Source organism: Protomyctophum parallelum, assembly GCF_964188405.1.
Source record: "Protomyctophum parallelum genome assembly, chromosome: 6".
In the NCBI taxonomy this organism is placed as follows: domain Eukaryota; kingdom Metazoa; phylum Chordata; class Actinopteri; order Myctophiformes; family Myctophidae; genus Protomyctophum; species Protomyctophum parallelum.
In genome coordinates this window covers 29,852,200-29,873,581 of record NC_139701.1, presented here as the reverse complement: position 1 = coordinate 29,873,581, position 21,382 = coordinate 29,852,200, and the positions used below count along the sequence as shown (strand labels likewise).

The window sequence follows — 21,382 nt, the reverse complement described above, 5'->3', positions numbered from 1 at the left end:
ATTAATTCATATATATAGTTTTGCCAACTATTGTGGAGCCCACTTGCAATATCCTCACAGCCCACCAGTGGTCCCTGGCCCATAGGTTGTGAATCAATGTTTTAAGTAATTCAGGATACTGGAGGTCCAAACCTGGATGACCTACCGGACTGAAGCTTGGCTCAGTGGGAATTGTCGGTGGTGAAGTATGGCTGCAGACCATAAAAAAAGGAAAGGCAGACTATTCTACAGACAGAGCAAACTGCCAAGTCTCACAGCGTTACAAGATTTGAGATGTAGTTTCATAGGAAAGACCAAAATACAGCACCACAATGAGAATAGAATAGAATTGTTTTGAAGAATCGGCTGAGATGGATGTTGATCAGCCTTCAGGTAACCTTCACAAGGTTACCTGTATTTGTTTTGTGTGAAGATAAATGTATACTGGCCAAACAACGTGACGCAATTCATATTGGGTTTAAGTGTAAGGCAGCTTAGATCTCCCGTGCCTATAGGTGGGTAGAGCCACCCCTGAGACCCATGGTTTCCTGTGGAAAGTACTGGATTTCCTGTGGAAAGTCCTGGCTAATTGTAAAGAACTTACAGCTGGTGTACTGTAATTTGCTTGTCGCTGCGTTTTCTTAGGTGGACAGGTGTGCAGGGAGAGGTGTGTCTGTTGTGACAACAGTTAATTAGGCTAATCTACATGAAACGAGTTCTTCCACTCATTTGTGTGTGCGTTTGTGTCACTTTAGTAGGTTTGGTAGTAACATGTCTGAGTGAGCTCTGCTGCAAGCATGTTGTGAATGGACATTTTGTGTTGCACCTTTATGACCTTTGTCTGTGTACATAATGGTATGTCTGTACGTGTGAGAAAATTACTCTCACACCCAAAAATCAACACAGATAATCACCCAGAGAGATGGGTTTAACTGGATATATGAACCGTGTGACCAGGATACATGTATTGGCACAACAATAACATTCACAGCTCTATTGACCTTTTAGAGTGGCACAATACAGTGGGGGTCAAGTCCTGTGGACCAATGGAATGCCTACGTTTTCTCAGCGGTGGGATAGTTTTGTTAAATTTGGGATTGATGCTGCCTTAGATAAATTGATCCTCTACTATCTTGCACCCAGAGATGCAAACAACATGAGGGGCATCATCTTTTTAATTTCAAGGACCCCATAAAATAGAACCAATGAGCCAATAAGACCAATGAGCCCATAAGGGTCAATTTGATTCCATTTGTACACTGAGTTACAGACCTGCAACCACCTAAAGGAACACTGAGCCCCACCTTTAGAACCACTGGCATAGTGCAGTGAAACTCTACATTCTCTAGTTATAATTTGATGTACATGTAATTCTGTTAAAGATAACCAGCTAGTTTAGCTGGGGACCCCCGAAACCCCCTCAGGGTCCCTGAAACGCTCTTTGAGAACCAATGCACCACTGCATGGCTGAGATCCTTGCATGGAATAATTCAGCCACCTTTAATTCCATGAACTTGGCCATTGGCAGTGTAAAAGGCCTTTTGAAACAACGTTTTGCATTTCGAAGACCCATTTGAAGCTCCCTGAAACAGGACCTCTGAGAACAACTGGAAGTATTGGGCTTGCTTGCCCACGGGGTGGAGTGCTTCACGGTTTGGCAGTGCTTTCTTTACAGTGCCACTGCATGTACAGTGTCGTTATGGTGACGCGGCGTAAACAGAGAGGAAATGGGAATAGCACGCGTATGTCTTCTGGTGGTTTGTGGTGCGGACTTGTTATGATTTCTGAGTGACTGCTCACAGTTCAAGTTCATAGCACTTCTACTGTGAAATGAGGATAATGACGTCAATGATGATGATAATGATTGATGATATAGTGGCTTTAATCATTAAGGGATGCTGATGACAAGGAAAGGTGATGATGATGGTAAATGTATGACAGTTTATGTTTATTTATTTGATATGGACATAACAATCACATTGCTCATTGCACAATTGTACAACTTGTAGATGCATCGTTTACAGTGTGTTAGCACGAGTGCTAGTTTTCACCACTTGTCCATAGGTGACTTTTCTGAAAATACAAAGTTAAAAGAACAGTTGGGATCACAGTGTTGGTGTTTGAGTGACCTTTTACCCTGTTCTGTTCAAAGAGAGTTGTGAACTGTTTAATTACTTTAATAGTTACACAGTAATAGCACACACAGTAAATCCTTCATTTGTTATCCAAGAGTCTACAAATGTAACCAAATGGACCTGTAAAGGTCCATAATCACAGACCGGCCCACATATCAAACGACGGGCCGACGCACCTACGGACCGGCCGACCCATCGCACCGGCCGGCCGACGTATTTCACGTCGGCCGCTAAAAATGCATTCGGACCGACCGGGCGACCTATAAAAAGACCGGTCGACGTCTTCTTTGTGGGACATTTCTCGGGTATTGATCATTTGATTTGATGTCATCAATATTGTACCCCCAATATCCCCGCCAAAGATCCCCGGTTAAACCAATTCCTCAGAGCTGGAATTGATGTAATACTGTTGTAATCCGTTTGAGAGTTGCATCATTTTGGAAACGGAAGGAGGTGCATGTTCCAAAAGCCCGCCTGCATAGATGGATGTTAGGAAATGATCAGGAGGTCTATTCCCAAAATAGACCTTCAGCTAAATGTCAAGCTCTGTGATGGAAAAAAGACAGTTTCCTGATGAATCCCTCCGTGAGAAATGTCCCACTGGGGCCTGGGTTGTAAAAGGTAATCGAGCTGCCCTTCATTTTAGGGCCAGAGTTGGGGAAATATATTGGTTCACTGATATCCTCAGGATTAATTCTTCTTTCTTTCTTTCTTTCTTTCTTTCTTTCTTTCTTTCTTTCTTTCTTTCTTTCTTTCTTTCTTTCTTTCTTTCTTTCTTTCTTTCCATTAATCAATGATGGTCACTCTGTATGTCTGTGTTTTTTTGTATTTTTGTATTTATTATGCAACGAGTATTCTAATGTTATTCTATCCTCTACAGATTAGTACAATTGATATTTTTCATATTGGTCATTGTTGTCCACCTCCCGCAGCTTAGAATGTGAGCGTTTAATTGATTTATTATCGCCTATTAAATCCACTCAAAAAAATATATTTTTGCAGATATTCCTACAGCGGTAGTGTCCCAACTGACTTTAGTAGTGTTGATACGAAGGCTGTGTCTCAAAACACAAGCCAAGTCTCATCTCACAAGACTTCCAGAAGATTAACATTTTGGACGATACATTTTAATTTGTTTGCCTACCTACCTATGTATAATGACATGCCCAAAAACAGTGGTTATTTATGAAAGAAATAAGAACCTAGTTCATTCTAGCATTGATGTTGTGAACTTGTTGACTCCATTCCAGGCCTTTGTTGTTCATTTCCGCAACATTTACGGTTATTGCAATTCCTCAGAGAATAATAGAGCCTAATTAAAACAATCTTAGCAGGGTCCCAATTGTTAAGAAACCTCCGTTTGACACTGAGGGTAGCACTGAGACAAACAGGAGCTGTAACCATGACTACCACTTACTGTACCAGACAGCCAGACACAGAGCCAGACCCTGGTTTCCACTCTTCAGAACAAGCAGCGGAAGACATTCAAGTGCATAAACAGCCTCACACACACACACACACACACACACACACACACACACACACACACACACACACACACACACACACACACACACACACACACACACACACACACACACACACACACACAATTCAACTTTATATTTTTGCTACTGCTAGCTGATATGATCACAGGAAAGTAATTATTTGATCAACTTTTTCTTTAACGGCTGTACCAGCAGTCCAGCACACAGCAGGCTGCTTGTGGTTATCCAACATTTTCATGTCAAGGACCCCAAAATGTCTATGCATTGACCATATGCAGAGTTGCAGACTGCATCCATCTTGCCAGCAAGGTGGTAACTATGTTATTACTATGTGTTATTTCCCATTGACAGCCCATTCACCCAAATACAAAAGTCCGTTCTGATTGTATTAAACAACGTCAAACCCACCAACATTGCAGCTGTACGAAAAGCTTTAATTATCCTCTTTCTAGCTGCAATTCCACCGTAGCTACTTCCTGTCAAGAAATTCCTTGCAGGTTATTTTCTTTCTTAGTGTTTGGAAGTGCTCATTGGATATCACTCAACATCCCTGCTTTGAATTTGCACATGTAATGCAGTGGGCAGCAGGAGGTTGCTTCCAAACTCTGACACTTAGAAGAATAATCTGCAAGGAATTTCTTAACAGGAAGTAGCTCATAACATGTCTACGGTGGATTTTTATTAAACAGACACACATTTTCTTTTAGAAAAAGCACATTGTCCAGCGAATGCTGTCATGTTGGATTATCTCACATTGCTTCCAGTAACTCCCTTCAGTGACTCCAGTCCTTTCTACCTTGAAACAATACCATTGTCATAGCAGGACAGACATGTCATTTCTCAGAAACATTGCATTTGGTTGAGTCCTCCCCCTTTCTTTGTTTGTCAATTTATCCTTTTTTTTTTTACTCCAAATCTGTACGTTCAACTTTAGCTTTTCCCAAAGGAAAGACTAGTGTAAGGTACAGTAGATAATATATCAGATTGTAGCCAATGCATTTGAGTTGTTCTGTATACTGTATGTCTATGTATCCTTTAATTTGTTCACTTAAAGATAATTGAGATCATTTAAAGAAAGGCTACAACTACTTCAACTTAAGTCATTCGTTTGTTCAGTCAGTCAGTCAGTCAGTCAGTCAGTCAGTCAGTAAGTAAGTATGTACATCAGCCCATGACTCATGTCACAGGATGTTAACAGGAAGGATGTCGCACCAGAGGTCATCCTGAGTTCACAGTAATCACTTCCCAATAGCTCTCATGGTCATAATACCTACTGTATAAACATGACTCCTTGCAGCTGCTGTACTGTATGTCATCACCGAGTACAAATAGGAAAATAGTGGGAAGTTATCATTGAAAAGCAACTTCAAACCGCTCTGACACCCACTGTTGCGTCCATGTACCGTAATACCATCCACACTGTACGTCATTACACTCAACATCAACATGGCTGAGCCTTCTAACTCGCATTCACACGTTGCTAAATCCCCTCAAAAGTAGTCCAAAAGTTAATTCCATGATATAATCTGGGAACGATTTGGATTCTGTAAATCATCCGTGTTCTTTCTCCAAAAGTTGACAGATGCTGTTGTGCATGTGGTGGGATTTAGCTCTGAAGTCTGACGTCACGCTAGAGGGCGTTATTCCGCTGGTTCATGGGGTTATTTAGATCGAGCTTAGATTGAGCTTGTTACAAATACAAGAAAATGTCCAATAAAACACCCAACAGCATTTATAAGTTATGTGGTAGCTTTGTCCATATGTTTAATGTGTTGCAGTCTAGACAGCTTCCTACGTAGTTCCCAAATGTCCCATAACATTTATATGTAATAATCCACAAGATTATATTATCATCACTGCTACAGAGGTAGAGGTAGTGAAATGTGTTCTATCAACTAGACGTAATAGGTGAAATGTGATAAGATAGCACTTTTTTTTAATCCTACTTCACATTGGTCGTTTATGGGCACATAGCATGCGAAGCATGGAACGTGCGGCATAAACGGCCACGGCATGGAAGGACGTTACGGGAGCCAGCATGGTCATCTAAGGTCATCGCCACACGCAAGCGTGTAGCGTGCGGCTTGGATGGCCAGGGGCGGCGGATGCCATTAGAGGTGCTGGTGTGAACATCTAAGGTCATCACTACACGCGAGCGTGTAGCGTGCGGCTTAGATAGTCAGGGGCACGAATAATATTGGGAGGTGCCGGCGTGATCATTTAAGGTCATCGCCACACGCAAGCGTGCGGGGTGCGGCTTAGATGGTCAAGAGCACGAGACGTGGGCGATGGTGGGATTGAGGGGTTCGAGGGGTTGTGGACCCAGATACTTTGGCTTGGGGGTCGAGGCGTGCTCTGTGCGAAATGTGTAGAAACTGGAAACTATTGTGGTCGGCCTGGTTGGAGGTGCGTGAGTGGTTGGCACGGGTGGCACAGGGTGGAGTTGACGGTGGCAGGAGGGTGGTGATTGGTTGTCTTTTGCTTGATCAAACCTCCCGAAAATCAGTTGTTCCAACACCATTTCTTTATACTTAGCAGCTGGACATTCCCTCATAGTAATATTTCCCCCCAGGATTTATTGTTATTCCTGTACTACAAGCCAAATACATATACATATAGAGGCCAAATTACTTCTGTGTTCCAAAACAAAAACCTATTATTATGCAATTATGTTTCTTTGCAACCAGCCTTTCGGGAGCTTTTATGCTCAATTAGCAATGATGAACAACAGTCATGGTAGACACTGTTACCGCAATTCCCTGGACAGTATTTCAGGGTTAAACATGATTGAAGGCTACACAGTCAATTGAGTCAAATCATGAGTATAAATTTTTCCATTTGTAACTCTGAGAATGTAAATGGACACATCCATTTGTACACTTTCAGTGTTAAATTACCACTGAAGATTTTACTGTGTGCTTCATACGTGCTAAAAAGCAATGATACCATAATATCAGTCTTAGCAAATTAAGTGTTGCTATCTATATCTGTATCAGGTCCTGTGCTTGATGGATCTTGGGAGAGACACTCCTTTGTACTAAAGGGGACACTTGGTCTTTGTGACGTCAACCTCTTGAACTTTCCTGTGTTTGGGGAGCTGTCATCTTTGGCTACAAAGTCGCTGCTAGAAGGCTTTCCGTTTTCTTTTTGAGATAAGAGAAAAGACGATGGCCAGCTGTGTGTGTGTGTGTGTGTGTGTGTGTGTGTGTGTGTGTGTGTGTGTGTGTGTGTGTGTGTGTGTGTGTGTGTGTGTGTGTGTGTGTGTGTGTGTGTGTGTGTGTGTGTGTGTGTGTGTGTGTGTGCGCGCATTGTGGTCGTTGAGGCTTGCTTGCCGTGGTTTTAAATGTAGTCGTCTGCACAGTGCACACGTGATCAGAACACACAAAGTCAAATGACCTCGGGGCCGCAGATGCAATCAACCTTAAAGTGCATAGTACATAGAGGCAGGCATGCATGCACTAAATACACACACACCACTGCTCCCTTTCATAGAGATCATTTATATATTTAATTCTTTGGACAGTTTCAATGATTTGTAGTTTGTAGTTGTAGTTTTGTGTTTTTTTTTTCATGATGACGATTACGATTCAAATGGAAAAGCAGAGGACTAACATCTGCACCTTCTTAACAAAATAGCCATCAGATTTATACTCAGGATTTTGCTGTCTACCTTGGATTTCAATGTCTGTTTGAATGTGTAGTGACGAGCGAGCCTTTAGGGTGGATGTGTGATGTCTGTTTGTTTTAGCCACATTCTGCGGGAAACATTCGCCAAAAATAGCAGATCTACAAGCTCAGAATGGGAGCTTGTAAAACTACTATTTTTGCCGAAGAGATTTGGTATAGACCGGGGGAAACTGTCAAAGTACAGTTTTAACTCAAGTCCGATTCTCTTAAAGGGACACTGGAAAAAAATATATGTTAATGACGTTTAGAAGCTTTAGAACACTTTCCTGGGGGTCTTTATGTGTGTAATATGTGGTTTTAGATATTTTAGATTGTAGCAGTGAGCCTGTTGTCTCTGATGTCATGGACACTGGGCTCACTTCCTTCCTGGACTACATGTTGTCTCAGTAAGACAGCTCTCCCCCTATCCGCAAGGAGGAGCAGTGCACCAAAGAATTATGGGAATTGTAGTCCAGGAAGGTAGTGAGACCAGTGTCCATGACATCAGAGACAACAGGCTCACTGCTACAATCTAAAATAACTAAAACCACATATTACACACATAAATACCCCCAAGAAAGTGATCTAAAGCTTTTAAACGTCATTAACATATATTTTTTTTGCAAAAAGGGTGAAGTGTCCCTTTAAGACTAGACCCCTTTCATGTGAACCAAGGGAGGTTCACATGTCACTTCCTCCTGGCTGGAGCTTGGAAACAGACATGAGAACTAGACCAGTGATTCTCAACCTTTTTGAGGACCCACAAGTTTGACATGCATTAGCCTAGTCTCTGGGACCTAATAGTAAAATCCTTACTGTTATTTTATATATATATATATATATATATATATATATATATATGACAGAGATAAACATCAATTTGTGTTCAAAGTTCCTTTATTAACATAACATTTACAAATCACATATGGGTCAAATTGAAAAAAGAAAAAAAAACATAGACAAATTAGTATTTTACCCCCCAGAGTTCCCGCTCCGAAAGAGCCACAACCCTGGTATCTCGAACCATTAGCAACATTTAGCTGGGGACCCCAGGTACACCCCACATTGAAAACCATTGTACTGTAACTAGAAGATGCTTTTCATGTGCAGGATCAAATATCCCTCGCTAATCTGATCACTCAACTGATAAATCTCTCTCTACTCACCTGATTCAAAATAACGACTCCTCTCCTTGCTCACCTGTCACCTGTCCATCTTATCGCTCCTCCCTCACTCAACCTGATTCTAATCCATCTTCCATCTTTTCGCTCCTCCCTCACTCAACCTGATTCCATCTTCCATCTTTTCGCTCCTCCCTCACTCAACCTGATTCCATCTTCCATCTTATCGCTCCTCCCTCACTCAACCTGATTCCATCTTCCATCTTTTCGCTCCTCCCTCACTCAACCTGATTCCTCTCCTCAATCAGTGAGGTGTATTTATACCTCGTTATGTCTATGCTAAGGTATGCGGCGCTACTCGCAAGCCCTGGCTCCCCGTTTTTCTCCACCATACGATTAAGCAATTCCTCCTCATTTGACGCGCAACGCTAGAAGCCAGCCACAACGTTCTCGTTCTCCAGCTATGACATACTTGGCTTCCAGTGTCATTGATCGAGCGAGGTTGATCACCACATAATTCGGCCACATGCTGACCCAACCCCCCGCCATCATCGATTTCCACGCCGCCTCAGCAGCAACCCGTTTCCCATTCGTATCTCGACACTCCCAGGACAATACCGGACTCACTACATGGGACCCCCAGCGTGGCAATTATTTGTCAGTCCTGCCAAGGCAACAACATCCAATAACTTGTATGCATGCTATGGCAATATTTCTGATGGAGCCCCTCTTGGGCCAGTGCTTTTTTCAAATATTTCCACCCTCGTGCCTCTCCTGTCCTGAAAATCACATTTAATTTTAACAGGCCTAAAAACACAATAGTAAGTAAAGTAGCCTTGCGAACCAATGGTTCCTGAGCCATGTGGCCCAAAGATCAGAAGCCTATCTTCTGTTTGTGTAGCATGAAGCAGCTTGATGGGCCTGTATGTCGCAGGGACTTACCCCCAATCCAACCTTTGATGCTGAGTGCTAAGGAAAGGAGCTAAGGAGAGTTACAGCAGGGCAGTGATTGGGTCTGGGCACACTTGAGCCGACAGGCCGCGGCCAAAGGAAGCTGACTCCCGACGACTTTTCCGGCTTTTTAGACAGCTGGTGGATGGAAAAGAAGCTCCACCTACGAGGCAGCTAGGTTGCCGCGTCGGCCAGATTCCCGGAAAAGCTTGCCCCAGTCTTCCTTTGGGCTCAAGTGTGCCCATGCTGATTCAGTTCCAAGTTGGTGTTGGCTAGACCGCACTCTCGCATGGCATCAGGTACCGGTTTATAGTCTTGTTTATAGTCTTTGGTATGACTCAGTCAGGGCATCAGGTACCGGTTTATAGTCTTGTTTATAGTCTTTGGTATGACTCAGTCAGGGCATCAGGTACCGGTTTATAGTCTTGTTTATAGTCTTTGGTATGACTCAGTCAGGGCATCAGGTACCGGTTCATAGTCTTGTTTATAGTCTTTGGTATGACTCAGTCAGGGCATCAGGTACCGGTTTATAGTCTTGTTTATAGTCTTTGGTATGACTCAGTCAGGGCATCAGGTACCGGTTTATAGTCTTGTTTATAGTCTTTGGTATGACTCAGTCAGGGCATCAGGTACCGGTTTATAGTCTTGTTTATAGTCTTTGGTATGACTCAGTTAGTCCTACCAGGCTCCCTGCGGACACTCACTCATTATGCCAAAAAAAGGATAGCCTACATTCATCGTTGCCTTTTGAACAATTGCTTTTAAAATAAGCTTGTAAATTAACTGTGTGTTCTTGCTTGATTAAGTGTTTGAACTTGTATTCATTGTCGGAATGGGTAGCGTTGTCTTTTGGCTACATAGAGAACAGTAAAACTCCTGGCATCATCACTATGACTTCATCCATTCCTTATCAATGCCTTCATCCATCCTTCCATTTATTCAGCCCCTTTGTTTATTCCTCCATCAATCCGTCTCTCTAACTAGCTATCCCTTCATTCATCTATGCCTCCATCCATACAGGTTTCACATTTTCTATTTCATATTCAATAAATCATCAACACAAAATGAGTAACTATGTACTGTGAAGGTGTGCTTTGAATGTAAAGTAGGAGCAGTATCATCTAGTATTATCATCTAACAGTATCATTTATCGAATAACATACTGTAGTGTGTGTGTGTGTGTGTGTGTGTGTGTGTGTGTGTGTGTGTGTGTGTGTGTGTGTGTGTGTGTGTGTGTGTGTGTGTGTGTGTGTGTGTGTGTTTACTATTTTGAAAATAAGTTTTGAATAGTTCAACTAGCCGATCTACATCGACATGTTGTGAGCTTGTAGATATTTATCATTTTTTCAAAATAATAATAAAAAAGGCAAAGTTGGTTTCCTCTGCCTCTTACTTTTGTTACATTTCGTTAACAATAATAACCTAATAAGAGAGTTGTTAAGAATCAAATCTAAATTTATTTATAAAGCACATTTAAAAATGAGATTGACCAAAGTGTTGTACAGGGTAAAAGTAGAAGACAAGATAATCGTATTATCGTAATCGTATAATCGTATTATCCTAAATAATCTTTCTGATGGAAGGTGGGGTTTTATAATCCTAAATAATCTTTGTGATGGAAGGATGGGCTTTATAATCCTAAATAATCTTTGTGATGGAAGAAGGTAGCCACTCATTCTTGAGATGAGGGACAAAAGTGGAAAAAACATGTCCCACACATAAGAGCCTTATATTTATGTTAAAAATAAATTAATTCATAAAAATAAAAGCACTTGCAAAGTTAAATGTAATACAGTTGTGTATTATTATGCCATTAATTTCATTATAATTGTTTTCATATGCCATCTGAATTAGTTAAAAGCAGGCACTGTACCCAAAAACGCCTGTATTTAGCCTGTCCCCAGCAAGTGGTCACAATTTCAAACTGCTAAAAAAGTGTCTAATACTGTCACAATCACATAAATATACATACTAAATTAAAGTAGATTGTCAACAACATAGCAAACAATATACACAGTTAATTTTAATTTATATTTTCCATTAGATATCTCATATCAAATGTGTGTCCCACGTCTCCCGTCAACTCCGTCAGGTTTTTTAAAAGTCTTAAATTAATCAGAATATATTTCGACAGATTTAGCCTGAAGACTCCTTTTCCAAGTCCCGTTTATATTTGTTGCAACAGTGGAGCACCTGGTCTGACAAGCATTCAATTGTTTGATATTTTAAACAAACAATGTTGATATCAATGAGGTCACAGCTTTTACATGTCAACTCCGTCAGGACATTATTATGATCTTTGTTAAGAATTCCAAAATAATGTTTATTATTTTAGTTTAGGGTTAGGTTTAGCTAACAAATGAAGCAAAAACAAAATGGCTACATTGTACTACAGAGGGTTAAGATGAAAACAAATGACATTTTGACAACTCCGTCAGACGTCAGGTTTTGTGTCTGACGGAGTTGACATGTATCTGATGGAGTTGACAAAAGTGTTCCTAAAACAATAAAATGATAGTTTTTGAATAATGGGACGTATTCTAATTTGGCACACAGTTAGAGCATGCCTTAAGGAACATTTTTGGCTATAGGGCCATCACAGATTTGTCTCGTGGTGACCATGGCAGCCATTTTCCAAAATTGCCGCCACCTGATGTTATTTTACAATAACTCAAGTTCTACACCACCTAGGATCTTGATTCTGGTGACTAAGACTACATTTTCAAGGATGAGGGATACAGTGGTACAATTTAGATTTTCCCTGTGACCATGGCAGCCATTTTTCAAAATGGCCGCCACCTGCTGTTATTTTACAATAACTCAAGTTCTACACCATCTAGGATCTTGATTCTGGTGACTAATCATACATTTTCAAGGATGTGGGATACATTGGTACTATTTAGATTTGTCCTGTGACCATGGCAGCCATTGTTTTTCAAAATGGCCGCCACCTGCTGTTATTTTACAATAACTCAAGTTTTAGACCACCTAGGATCTTGATTCTGGCGACTAATAATACATTTTAAAAGATGAGGAATACAGTGGTACTATTTAGATTTGTCCTGTGACCATGGCAGCCCTTGTTTTTCAAAATGACCACCAACCTGCTGTTATTTTACCAATAACTCAAGTTTTAGACCACCAAGGATCTTGATTCTGGTGACTAATCATTACATTTTCAAGGATGAACTTTCTCTGGGAGGGGTCAGGGCTTATTTCAGGTGCAGGTTGAGTTGCTACTGACAGGACATTAAAAGGAGGTGGGCTTTCTGGCCTTTGACTTGTCGCTTTCAGGTACAGACGCACATTTTGACTTCACTGGCCACTGCAGTGTGGCGTTGTATCTTGGTGGCCTCCTGCCAGTGTTTCTCCATCCTTCTCATGAGCTCTGTGTTCTGGGGCTCTGTTATAGTCAACTTACATTGTCTTGGCTGGAGATTGCTTTCCTGCAGGGTCCAGCCCAGTCTTGTGCAGATGGCTGCTGGCCCACCTGGAGGCCCCAACCTCACTTGTTCGGTTGGTGTAATTAGGTGGGGTGGTCTTCCCCAATCAGGATGAAGGGTTTGACCCTTTCAAACGGCAGTCTGGCCAAGTGTCTGTATTTAGTTGTGAGACTAGATACAGGATACGATTGCTCACCCAGCCCCAGGTGACTTGAGGTGAAGGCTTCTTTGATTTGGTAACATTGCTTTGGTTGACATGCTGGGGACACAGAACAACACTGATGCCTTCAGTGTCTGCACATCCTGCCTGATAGTCCTGAAGGCAGATCTTCTGTCTTCAGTCTTTCGCTCACTGTTCACTGCTCACTGTTCACCTCAAGCAGGTCTTCAAGGTGTTTGCCTTTGCACAGGCTATATGGATTTGAGAAATTGGATATTTCATAATAGTGTGATATTGGAACAAAACAATATTAAAAGAATTGTATTACTTAACTTGATTACTGAAAGCCATTATAAGATAACTGAGGACTTTATATTATTGTTGAAATTATCAAATTCAATTAAAAGGGATTTTAGTGTGTCTGACGGAGTTGACATGAATCAGGTATTAAGTGCATAAATGTCCCATTTTAGAAAGAAATGTTATGCGAAAAACCTGTTCCTTCTCAAGATTGGTAGTTGAGACCTGTGTCTACAAATACATCTATTTGATTTGAATGTATCTTAAAAAAAGAAAAAATCTAGTTTGAAAAAAGTTTTGTCCCTTATCTCAAGAATGGGTGACGTACAAGGCATTACATACATTAATCCTTTTTGAATGTTTATGATTTTGCTGCAGTTTCAATGGAATTTTAATTGTCCATGATTGTTTCAATAAGCTTACATTTGAAGAAGAAGAAAAGAAGATATAAGCCTTGGACGACATACTGTACCTTGCATAGATTGAAATTATCTCACAACCTACAACAATTGCCCACCATGAAACATAACAGCAATACCATACAATACCATATAATGCTAAATAATATCAAGATAGAGTTGACCTATTGTTAAAGGTCAGTACCAGTGATCACACAATTACACAATATGAGCATGCTGGTGCTCTTTTGTGAAGTTCCCATGTGACCCTAAAAACAGTCTAATCCTGTTTCATCTGCTCAACTCAAGCCGAAAAGCCAGAGACAAATCTAATCTTTCCAAACGATCTGTGTGTTTTTCTGCGTTGCAGTTTTGATGTGGAGAATGGCCCGTCTGCCAGCTGCAGCCCTCTGGACCCCCAGGCCTCTCCGGGTTCTGGTCTGGTCCTCCACACCAACTTCCCGGGTCACAACCAGCGCCGAGAGTCCTTCCTCTACCGCTCAGACAGCGACTACGACCTGTCGCCCAAGTCTATGTCCCGAAACTCATCCATCGCCTCTGAACTGTGAGCACACAGTCTCACACTCGCACTCACACAGATATGCAACGTTGCAAACCAACGGGCAAACACTTAGACAGCCATTTGTTTGGGCAGGTACATGTGCATACAAACACATGCAGTAGGCCAGGCCTACTACAGAGAATTAACCATTTTAACTCTGTTGACCTGGGAACCCCTTGGCTCTATACTTGGTCTGCAAATTATTTCCCTCATCAATATTTCCTCCAAAATAGGTGATCTACAAGCTCACATGATTTGTTGTAAGCTTGTAGCTATTTTTGCAGAATGTTTGGCCGAGAATAGGGACACTAGTGTTCATGTTAACCCATTCCCTTTTGGTGATTATAGCATTATGTTATGCTTTAGCTATTGAAAAATACTTGGTTCTGCGCTATGAGCTTGTAGATCATTTGTGTCGCAAATCTTTGAATATATATTATTTCAGAGCAAACTTTTTTTTTTTAATTTTAACTCAAAGCTTTGCTTCTGGGGGTTCCTTGGAACAACATATTTTCAGATGGGGGTCAGCGGCCAATTACATATTTTCTTACTCCTTGACATGAAAATGTTTGAGAACCACTGACATACTGTAGAAACATAGAAACTGTCAGGATTTAGAAGGCATTTGTGGAATTGTCTTCAGGTCTAAATGGGTTAATAGTACACTGTAAAAGTGTTCATTTAACTCTAGGATTGCAGGAATATTGGTAAGGGTACAATACATTTATTTGTACATTCCTGGAATTATAAATGGAGGGTATACATACAGTACAATCGAGGCAAAGAGAGTTAAACGTTGTTTAATGTTGTTTAATGCAATCAGATAGGACTTTTCTGTTTGGATGTATGAGCTGTCAAAGCCAGAAAGTCGCTTTTTGCCACTCAGTAGGCGTTTACGTATGTATGATGATGATGTCACGTGCACTGCATACCCTCTATAGATACAGTATACATTCATATTTACTGTGTGGACACTGGACAGACATTTTCCCGAAGTGAACCACCTCACACTGAAAGATGACATTGTCACATAGCAGTAGCCGTTGTAGAAGTGACACTTCTAATTTCACATGTAACTGATGAGTCATGGACATAAAGTGCAAGTGCCCTTCCTCCGTTATACTAACTAGCTAGACTTCTTGCATAACATGACATGGAGTCTGCAGTAGATGGAACACCTTACATTAGTGTTTACAGTACATCCCTTCCTACTGTAGCAAAGTGATTCCATGTTCCTGGCTGCCTCCAGTCCATCTCTTCTCATTGACTTTGGGTGATGGTGCTTTGGTCATTCTGGATGGTTGGTCTCATTACTTAAAGTGTGTGATGGCCAAGTTGGCTCCAAGCAGTCAGTGTAAGCTGCAGTATGCAAGATCTGCAGTGTGTGTGTGTGTGTGTGTGTGTGTGTGTGTGTGTGTGTGTGTGTGTGTGTGTGGGTGTGTGTGTGTGTGTGTGTGTGTGTGTGCGCGCCTGCGCGAGATGTAGACCTACATGTAATGTATCGCAGGACGGAAGGACACGTATACTTTTGCCGTTTGATTTGTCCTAATGTTGGTGCTATACGTAAATAGTACATTTGCTAAAAATGACAGAAATGTTTTGTTTGTGTTCACAGACATGGTGATGACCTGATCGTAACACCGTTTGCTCAGGTAAATAATCCCAGTGTTCTTAGGCTGCGTTCAGACCTGAATATATATATATTAGCTCGGTTCGCCCCGTTTGTGCCACGCCACGCCAGGTCGCGCCGCGCCCGTTCGCGCAACTTCTCGTCTTTGCATTGACTTTGTATGTAATCGTGCCGCTCTGACCATCCAAGTCTGAACGCATGCAATACAGTATAAATATGCTACTGATCTATTGTGTTCGTTTACTCAGTACTGTTATGTACTGTTATGGACCCTCACAGAAAGACAACCCCCTCTGCTAAAGAAAATTATTTAAAAAAAATATTAAAATTATAATAATTCAAATGACTGTAGTAGTGTAGTCCCAATGTTGGAATGACACTTCTTAGTTTACAGAGGAAAAGATAATGAAATAAGATCTCTCTATCTCTCCCTCCCTCTCTCTCTCTCTCTCTCTCTCTCTCTCTCTGTTCATCTCTGCATTTCTCTATAGGTTCTGGCAAGCCTTCGAAGTGTAAGAAACAACTTCACCGTCCTGACCAATGTCCAATGTGCCTCCAACAAGTATGTGTTAATAAATTAAAGTTGCTCTTCTGTTTATTCATTTACAGAGCATGTTACACACCTCTAGTTAAATCTGTAATTTACAGTAGTGGGGTAGCACCAGCAGCTAGTGTATGTTTCTTTTAATATACTGTAACCAAGGAGGAAGATTATATAGTTCCACTCAATCACCACGAGGTGGAAGCATTGAGCTTTACACTGGCAGGTTTGAAACACTGCAGCTCTTTCAACATTTCACATGGCAGTGTCATTGGATGAGCAAGGCACATGTACATGCCTTGTGAACGCAAGCACACGTACACAGAATAACGCACGCACACACGCACGCACGCACGCACGCACACAGACACACACACACACACACACACACACACACACACACACACACACACACACACACAGAGAGAGAGAGAGTTGGTATCTGAAGCATTAATCTTTTACCTGTTTGTGGTAAAAGGGATGTGGCATTGTGCTACTCAATACACGGGTGTTGTTGTATTTCTCAGGATCAAAAGAACAGTTCCGCCTCTTACGTCAATGTGTTTAAAATGGTATGAATGGAATCCCTATGTTTTGGAGAGCTTCACTGTGGGGTGCAACACACACACACACACACACACACACACACACACACACACACACACACACACACACACACACACAGTCTCACACACATTTCGATTTATTTATTTGAATCCACAAATTACAATTAATTTTACAAGGAAACAAATATAACGGGGTTGACAGTTCATGTTCACTTAGGGATACACATGGCACCTCCTTCTCCACACAGACAAACTGCCTATAACAGACGGGACAGAACAGTATTTGGCAAGTTGTTTGGCTTTGCTTTTTGTCATGCCAGCTATTCTTAGGCCACTCATGGTCAGTTTATGCACATGGCCCAGGCTTCCGAATATCAGTATGGCAAATCTACAGCGATACCCCAAGTTTGTTATACTTCCAAGTAATGGTTGATACTTAGAATATTTATCTTGGAATGCCTGGTCCATGTACAAATCAAAGACACAGCCCACCTCCAGAATCAGGTGTATTCGGGATGTTAGCAAAGACCTCGCATGCACAGCTAAACCAATCTGGTAACACTCTTGAATGTTTATACATTGCTGCACTAGATGGCACATACTTTCGAACTGCATCAGACTCTAGGTCAACAATCCGGTCGTGGCGAGCAATATATACGTTTTTGTATGCACTACATCCATTTGTTATGTGTGCGATGGATTCTAGGTGTTGTTCAGAATCATGATGGTTTATACAGAGTGGAGTGTGGGTGTCGGATTGACAGATTGACAGATTGTACTTGGTTGGTAATACTTGTAGTCTTGCTTTGATGGTGAATTTTAAAACATCCTCCCCAATAGCAGCATTTTTGTACATCGAATGTGAAACAGAGTGATCAGCTGAATCAACACAGGCCAACTTTCCCTGCAGTCGAAGGCCACGCCAATGTTCTTTGGCTTCAGTCTGTTTCGTGCTAAGCAGAACCCTTCTTTCCGTTTCTTCCTGTAGTCTATAGTGTCCGCACCCTGGTGGGTGAGGGTAGCCTTCACTACCACGCTGGAGTCTGTAATTAATCCATCAGAGATGGGCACATTTTCGTTGTTTTTTGCCCATTTTAGCTGGACTCCTGTTCGATGGCAAAGGTCGTTGAGATCTGGCCAATCAGACCAGACCCCGAAGCCCTTGGCTTGTGAGTCCAGTTTCCCAGAGTCTTTCCTCCTAAAGCCTAGGAAGTTATTCTGGTCTGCAGCAGCCAGGGGTACCTTCCTCCTGCGCAGGTCCAGTAGGAGTGATGCCCTGGCCATTTCTCTCATCATCATTATTGAGCATGTGCAGTAGGTGGCTTAGCCGTGTTGCTGCATAAGTACACTCTACATTTGGGACCCCCAGCCCCCCTTCGCCATATGAAAGGAAGAGTATGTCTCGTGTGGAGTGTGAGTTTAGGCCACACACACACACACACACACACACACACACACACACGCGCACACACACACACACACACACACACACACACACACACACACACACACACACACACACACACACACACACACACACACACACACACACACACACACACACACACACAGAGGTCAGTGGCACACAGTCAGTGACATACTGTTCGAGCCACACAAAGAAACATAATTATGTGCTGTATTTACAGTATGCACATACCCAGAGCACGTAGTCTCTCTCTCTCTCTCTCTCTCTCTCTCTCTCACACACACACATACAGGTACATGCTATCATATCGATGCATACAGTATGTACACGGTATATCGACATATGTATGCTATCATAGATACATACTGACATGTGGATATCTCTGCTGTCGGGAAGAAACGTTCCAGAAAATGTTAAAGGACCTATAACATAAAATTCAACTTTTTCACATTCACGTTTTTTGGGCTCCCCTATGTGTTTTATATACCCACAAATACGCAAGTTTGAACAATCAGGCTTTCACATCATCTAGGGCTTTTTCGGAAATTGCTCTCAGGAACAGCTCAACTGATTTGCCAATATGTCCACCAATGTTGATTTTCCAAGCTGGCATGGAATTTAAACAAGCCTGGTTTTATCTAGCATCAGTATTATAATGACTCAAATATTAAATAATTTACATATCAGCGCCCCCACCACCTCAGGACATTGTGGTACTGCAGCTAAAACTGCTTCACAAGGACTGGTGGTGGTTGAGGCTCAAACCATTAGAAATAAGTTTGAGGAGAAATGTCCGCACACTCTTGAGTAGCTCCCACTGGAAATGTTATTATTAAAGGATGACAACATTTCGACCCCTTATGGGTCTTCGTCAGGTAACATTCGTCATACCTCACGTCATACTCAACAGTGTGCGGACATTTCTCCTTCTCCTGTACGTATCTTTTTGTTCAGCACCTGAAAGTTTTTTAGAGATGTACAGTACGTACTTTCCTTTGGATTCCGTTTCAAATAAGTTTGAGGGACATAGACAATATGATATTAAATATTAAAAACTTGTCACAAGCGCTTTTTAATACTTTTCATTAACTCTTTTTTTAACCAACACACAGACGTAAAGGGTGTTCAAATTAATTTATGAAAAGAAAATCAAAAACCTCAAGAATGGAGTTATGTGGTTTTCCCTGACAGCAACAAATACTGTAGACTTAATAGTCCTTCAATTTACTTCAAGGTATCACTCCTAAACTGTCCGGTAGTGAAGAAACACTATATCAACAAGATAAAGTGTGCATGTGGGACATTTGTCCTTAACACCACCTCTCTCTCTCTCTCTCTCTCTCTCTCTCTCTCTCTCTCTCTCTCTCTCTCTCTCTCTCTCTCTCTCTCTCTCTCTCTCTCTCTCTCTCACACACTCACTCCCTCATAGGAGGTCACCCGCTGTCCCGACTCAACCTCCAATAACCAGAGTTTGCCTCCCAGGTAAGGACCTCAATGATTTATCTGTAGCTATAACTTTGATGTCTGGCCTTTGAAAGTATACACAACAAAGTGACTGACTCGTGAGAACAGCCTTTATGTGATCTCCACAATAAAATCCTCAGGGTTTAATTGATCTATTCGTAAATCTGATATTGTGCAACAATATGTAACCAAGTGGGCCTTTCCCCCCCAACCCATTATAATATTTCATCTTCTACATGTTGTTTTCCCTCGCTGTTTCTCAGTTGTTCTCTCTTTTGCGGTTTTTGCTCTCTTCTGTCCATACATTGACCCATGACCCCTCCTTGTACAGTGGTTTTCAAAGAGGGTTTAGACTCAGACTTGGGTTCCTTGAGGGCGTCTCAAAAACGGACAATTTCAGGTCTGTAACTCTGAGAGTGCACAAATGGAACCAAATGGACCCGTACGGATCCATTTGGTTCCATTTCTGAGCTCGGGTCCTTGAAATTAAAAAGGTTTGAGAGCCACAGGCCTACGTGATGACTTTCACTCTCTCAGCCGCCTGTCTCGGCTGCAACAACGTCCAGCCCAAAACCATCTGTCATCAGGGTCATTAACGTCCTCGTCCAAACAGAATTGCTTTTCTACTACAAAAGGAAAACCATGCGGTCACAAACTATACACACACGTACTGTACGTGCTCGCACACACATACGTGCTCACGCGCACACACACACACACACACACACACACACACACACACACACACACACACACACACACACACACACACACACACAAACACACACGCGCTTTGATCTTGCTGACAAATACAGCAAACTTCACTACATTTATAGGACTTGTGCGTATGCGTCTCTTTGTGTAACAATCAGCATGTAGCCTAGAACTAGATAATATCATTTTTTTCTCTCGCATTAATCAGCAAAAAACAGTCATGCTGAAAGTTGAATAAACAAACAATGTTTGTTTGGGGACCGATGACACAGCCAAGGGCCAAAACACGCATACACACAAAACAGAGTTGGAACGTTGGATTTCATGTCCAGCGACCATGTAAGCACGTACACAATTTTTTGTGTGCAATCTGAATACATACTGTAGGCTACACACATACCTGAGAGCTGTTGTTTAAATAGTGCTGTCCGTGTGTGTGTGTCCGTGTGTGTCTGTGCGTGCGTGTGTGCGTGTGTGAGAGAGAGAGAAGTTGGCCTGGGATGTGGCTCAAACTGAAGGAGTTTGGGAATACCATGGAGTGTTAATAAACCCGACCAAACCATTTATCTGGTGTTGTTCTGGCCCCTGTTTGCTCAACATGATTCAGAAACACAGCGTAAACAGGCAGCAGTCTATAACCTCGCTTACTTGAATGCAGAGGAATAAGCAGCCAGGCCCACCTGTGTGTGGGTCTTTTAATGTCGTTATACATGATGAGTATGAAAATCACCAGCGGATATTTTGCATCAAAACATTTCATATAGTTGATGTGTCATTCAACAGTCCTGTATTTGTGACCCTTGTTCCGAAAAAAATCT

The 21,382-nt window shown here is 41.8% G+C and overlaps 1 protein-coding gene across 2 annotated transcripts in view; it reads left to right on the top strand.

The window, feature by feature from the left end:
* Nucleotides 1-21,382, top strand: part of pde4ba (phosphodiesterase 4B, cAMP-specific a) — a 155,621-nt gene that overhangs the window by 59,909 nt on the left and 74,330 nt on the right. For both annotated transcript variants that reach the window (XM_083767486.1, XM_083767487.1), the window contains exons 2-5: nt 14,032-14,226; nt 15,839-15,875; nt 16,345-16,415; nt 19,816-19,868. In XM_083767486.1, coding sequence (XP_083623612.1) covers nt 14,032-14,226; nt 15,839-15,875; nt 16,345-16,415; nt 19,816-19,868 — 356 coding nt within the window. The remainder of the gene's footprint in view (nt 1-14,031; nt 14,227-15,838; nt 15,876-16,344; nt 16,416-19,815; nt 19,869-21,382) is intronic.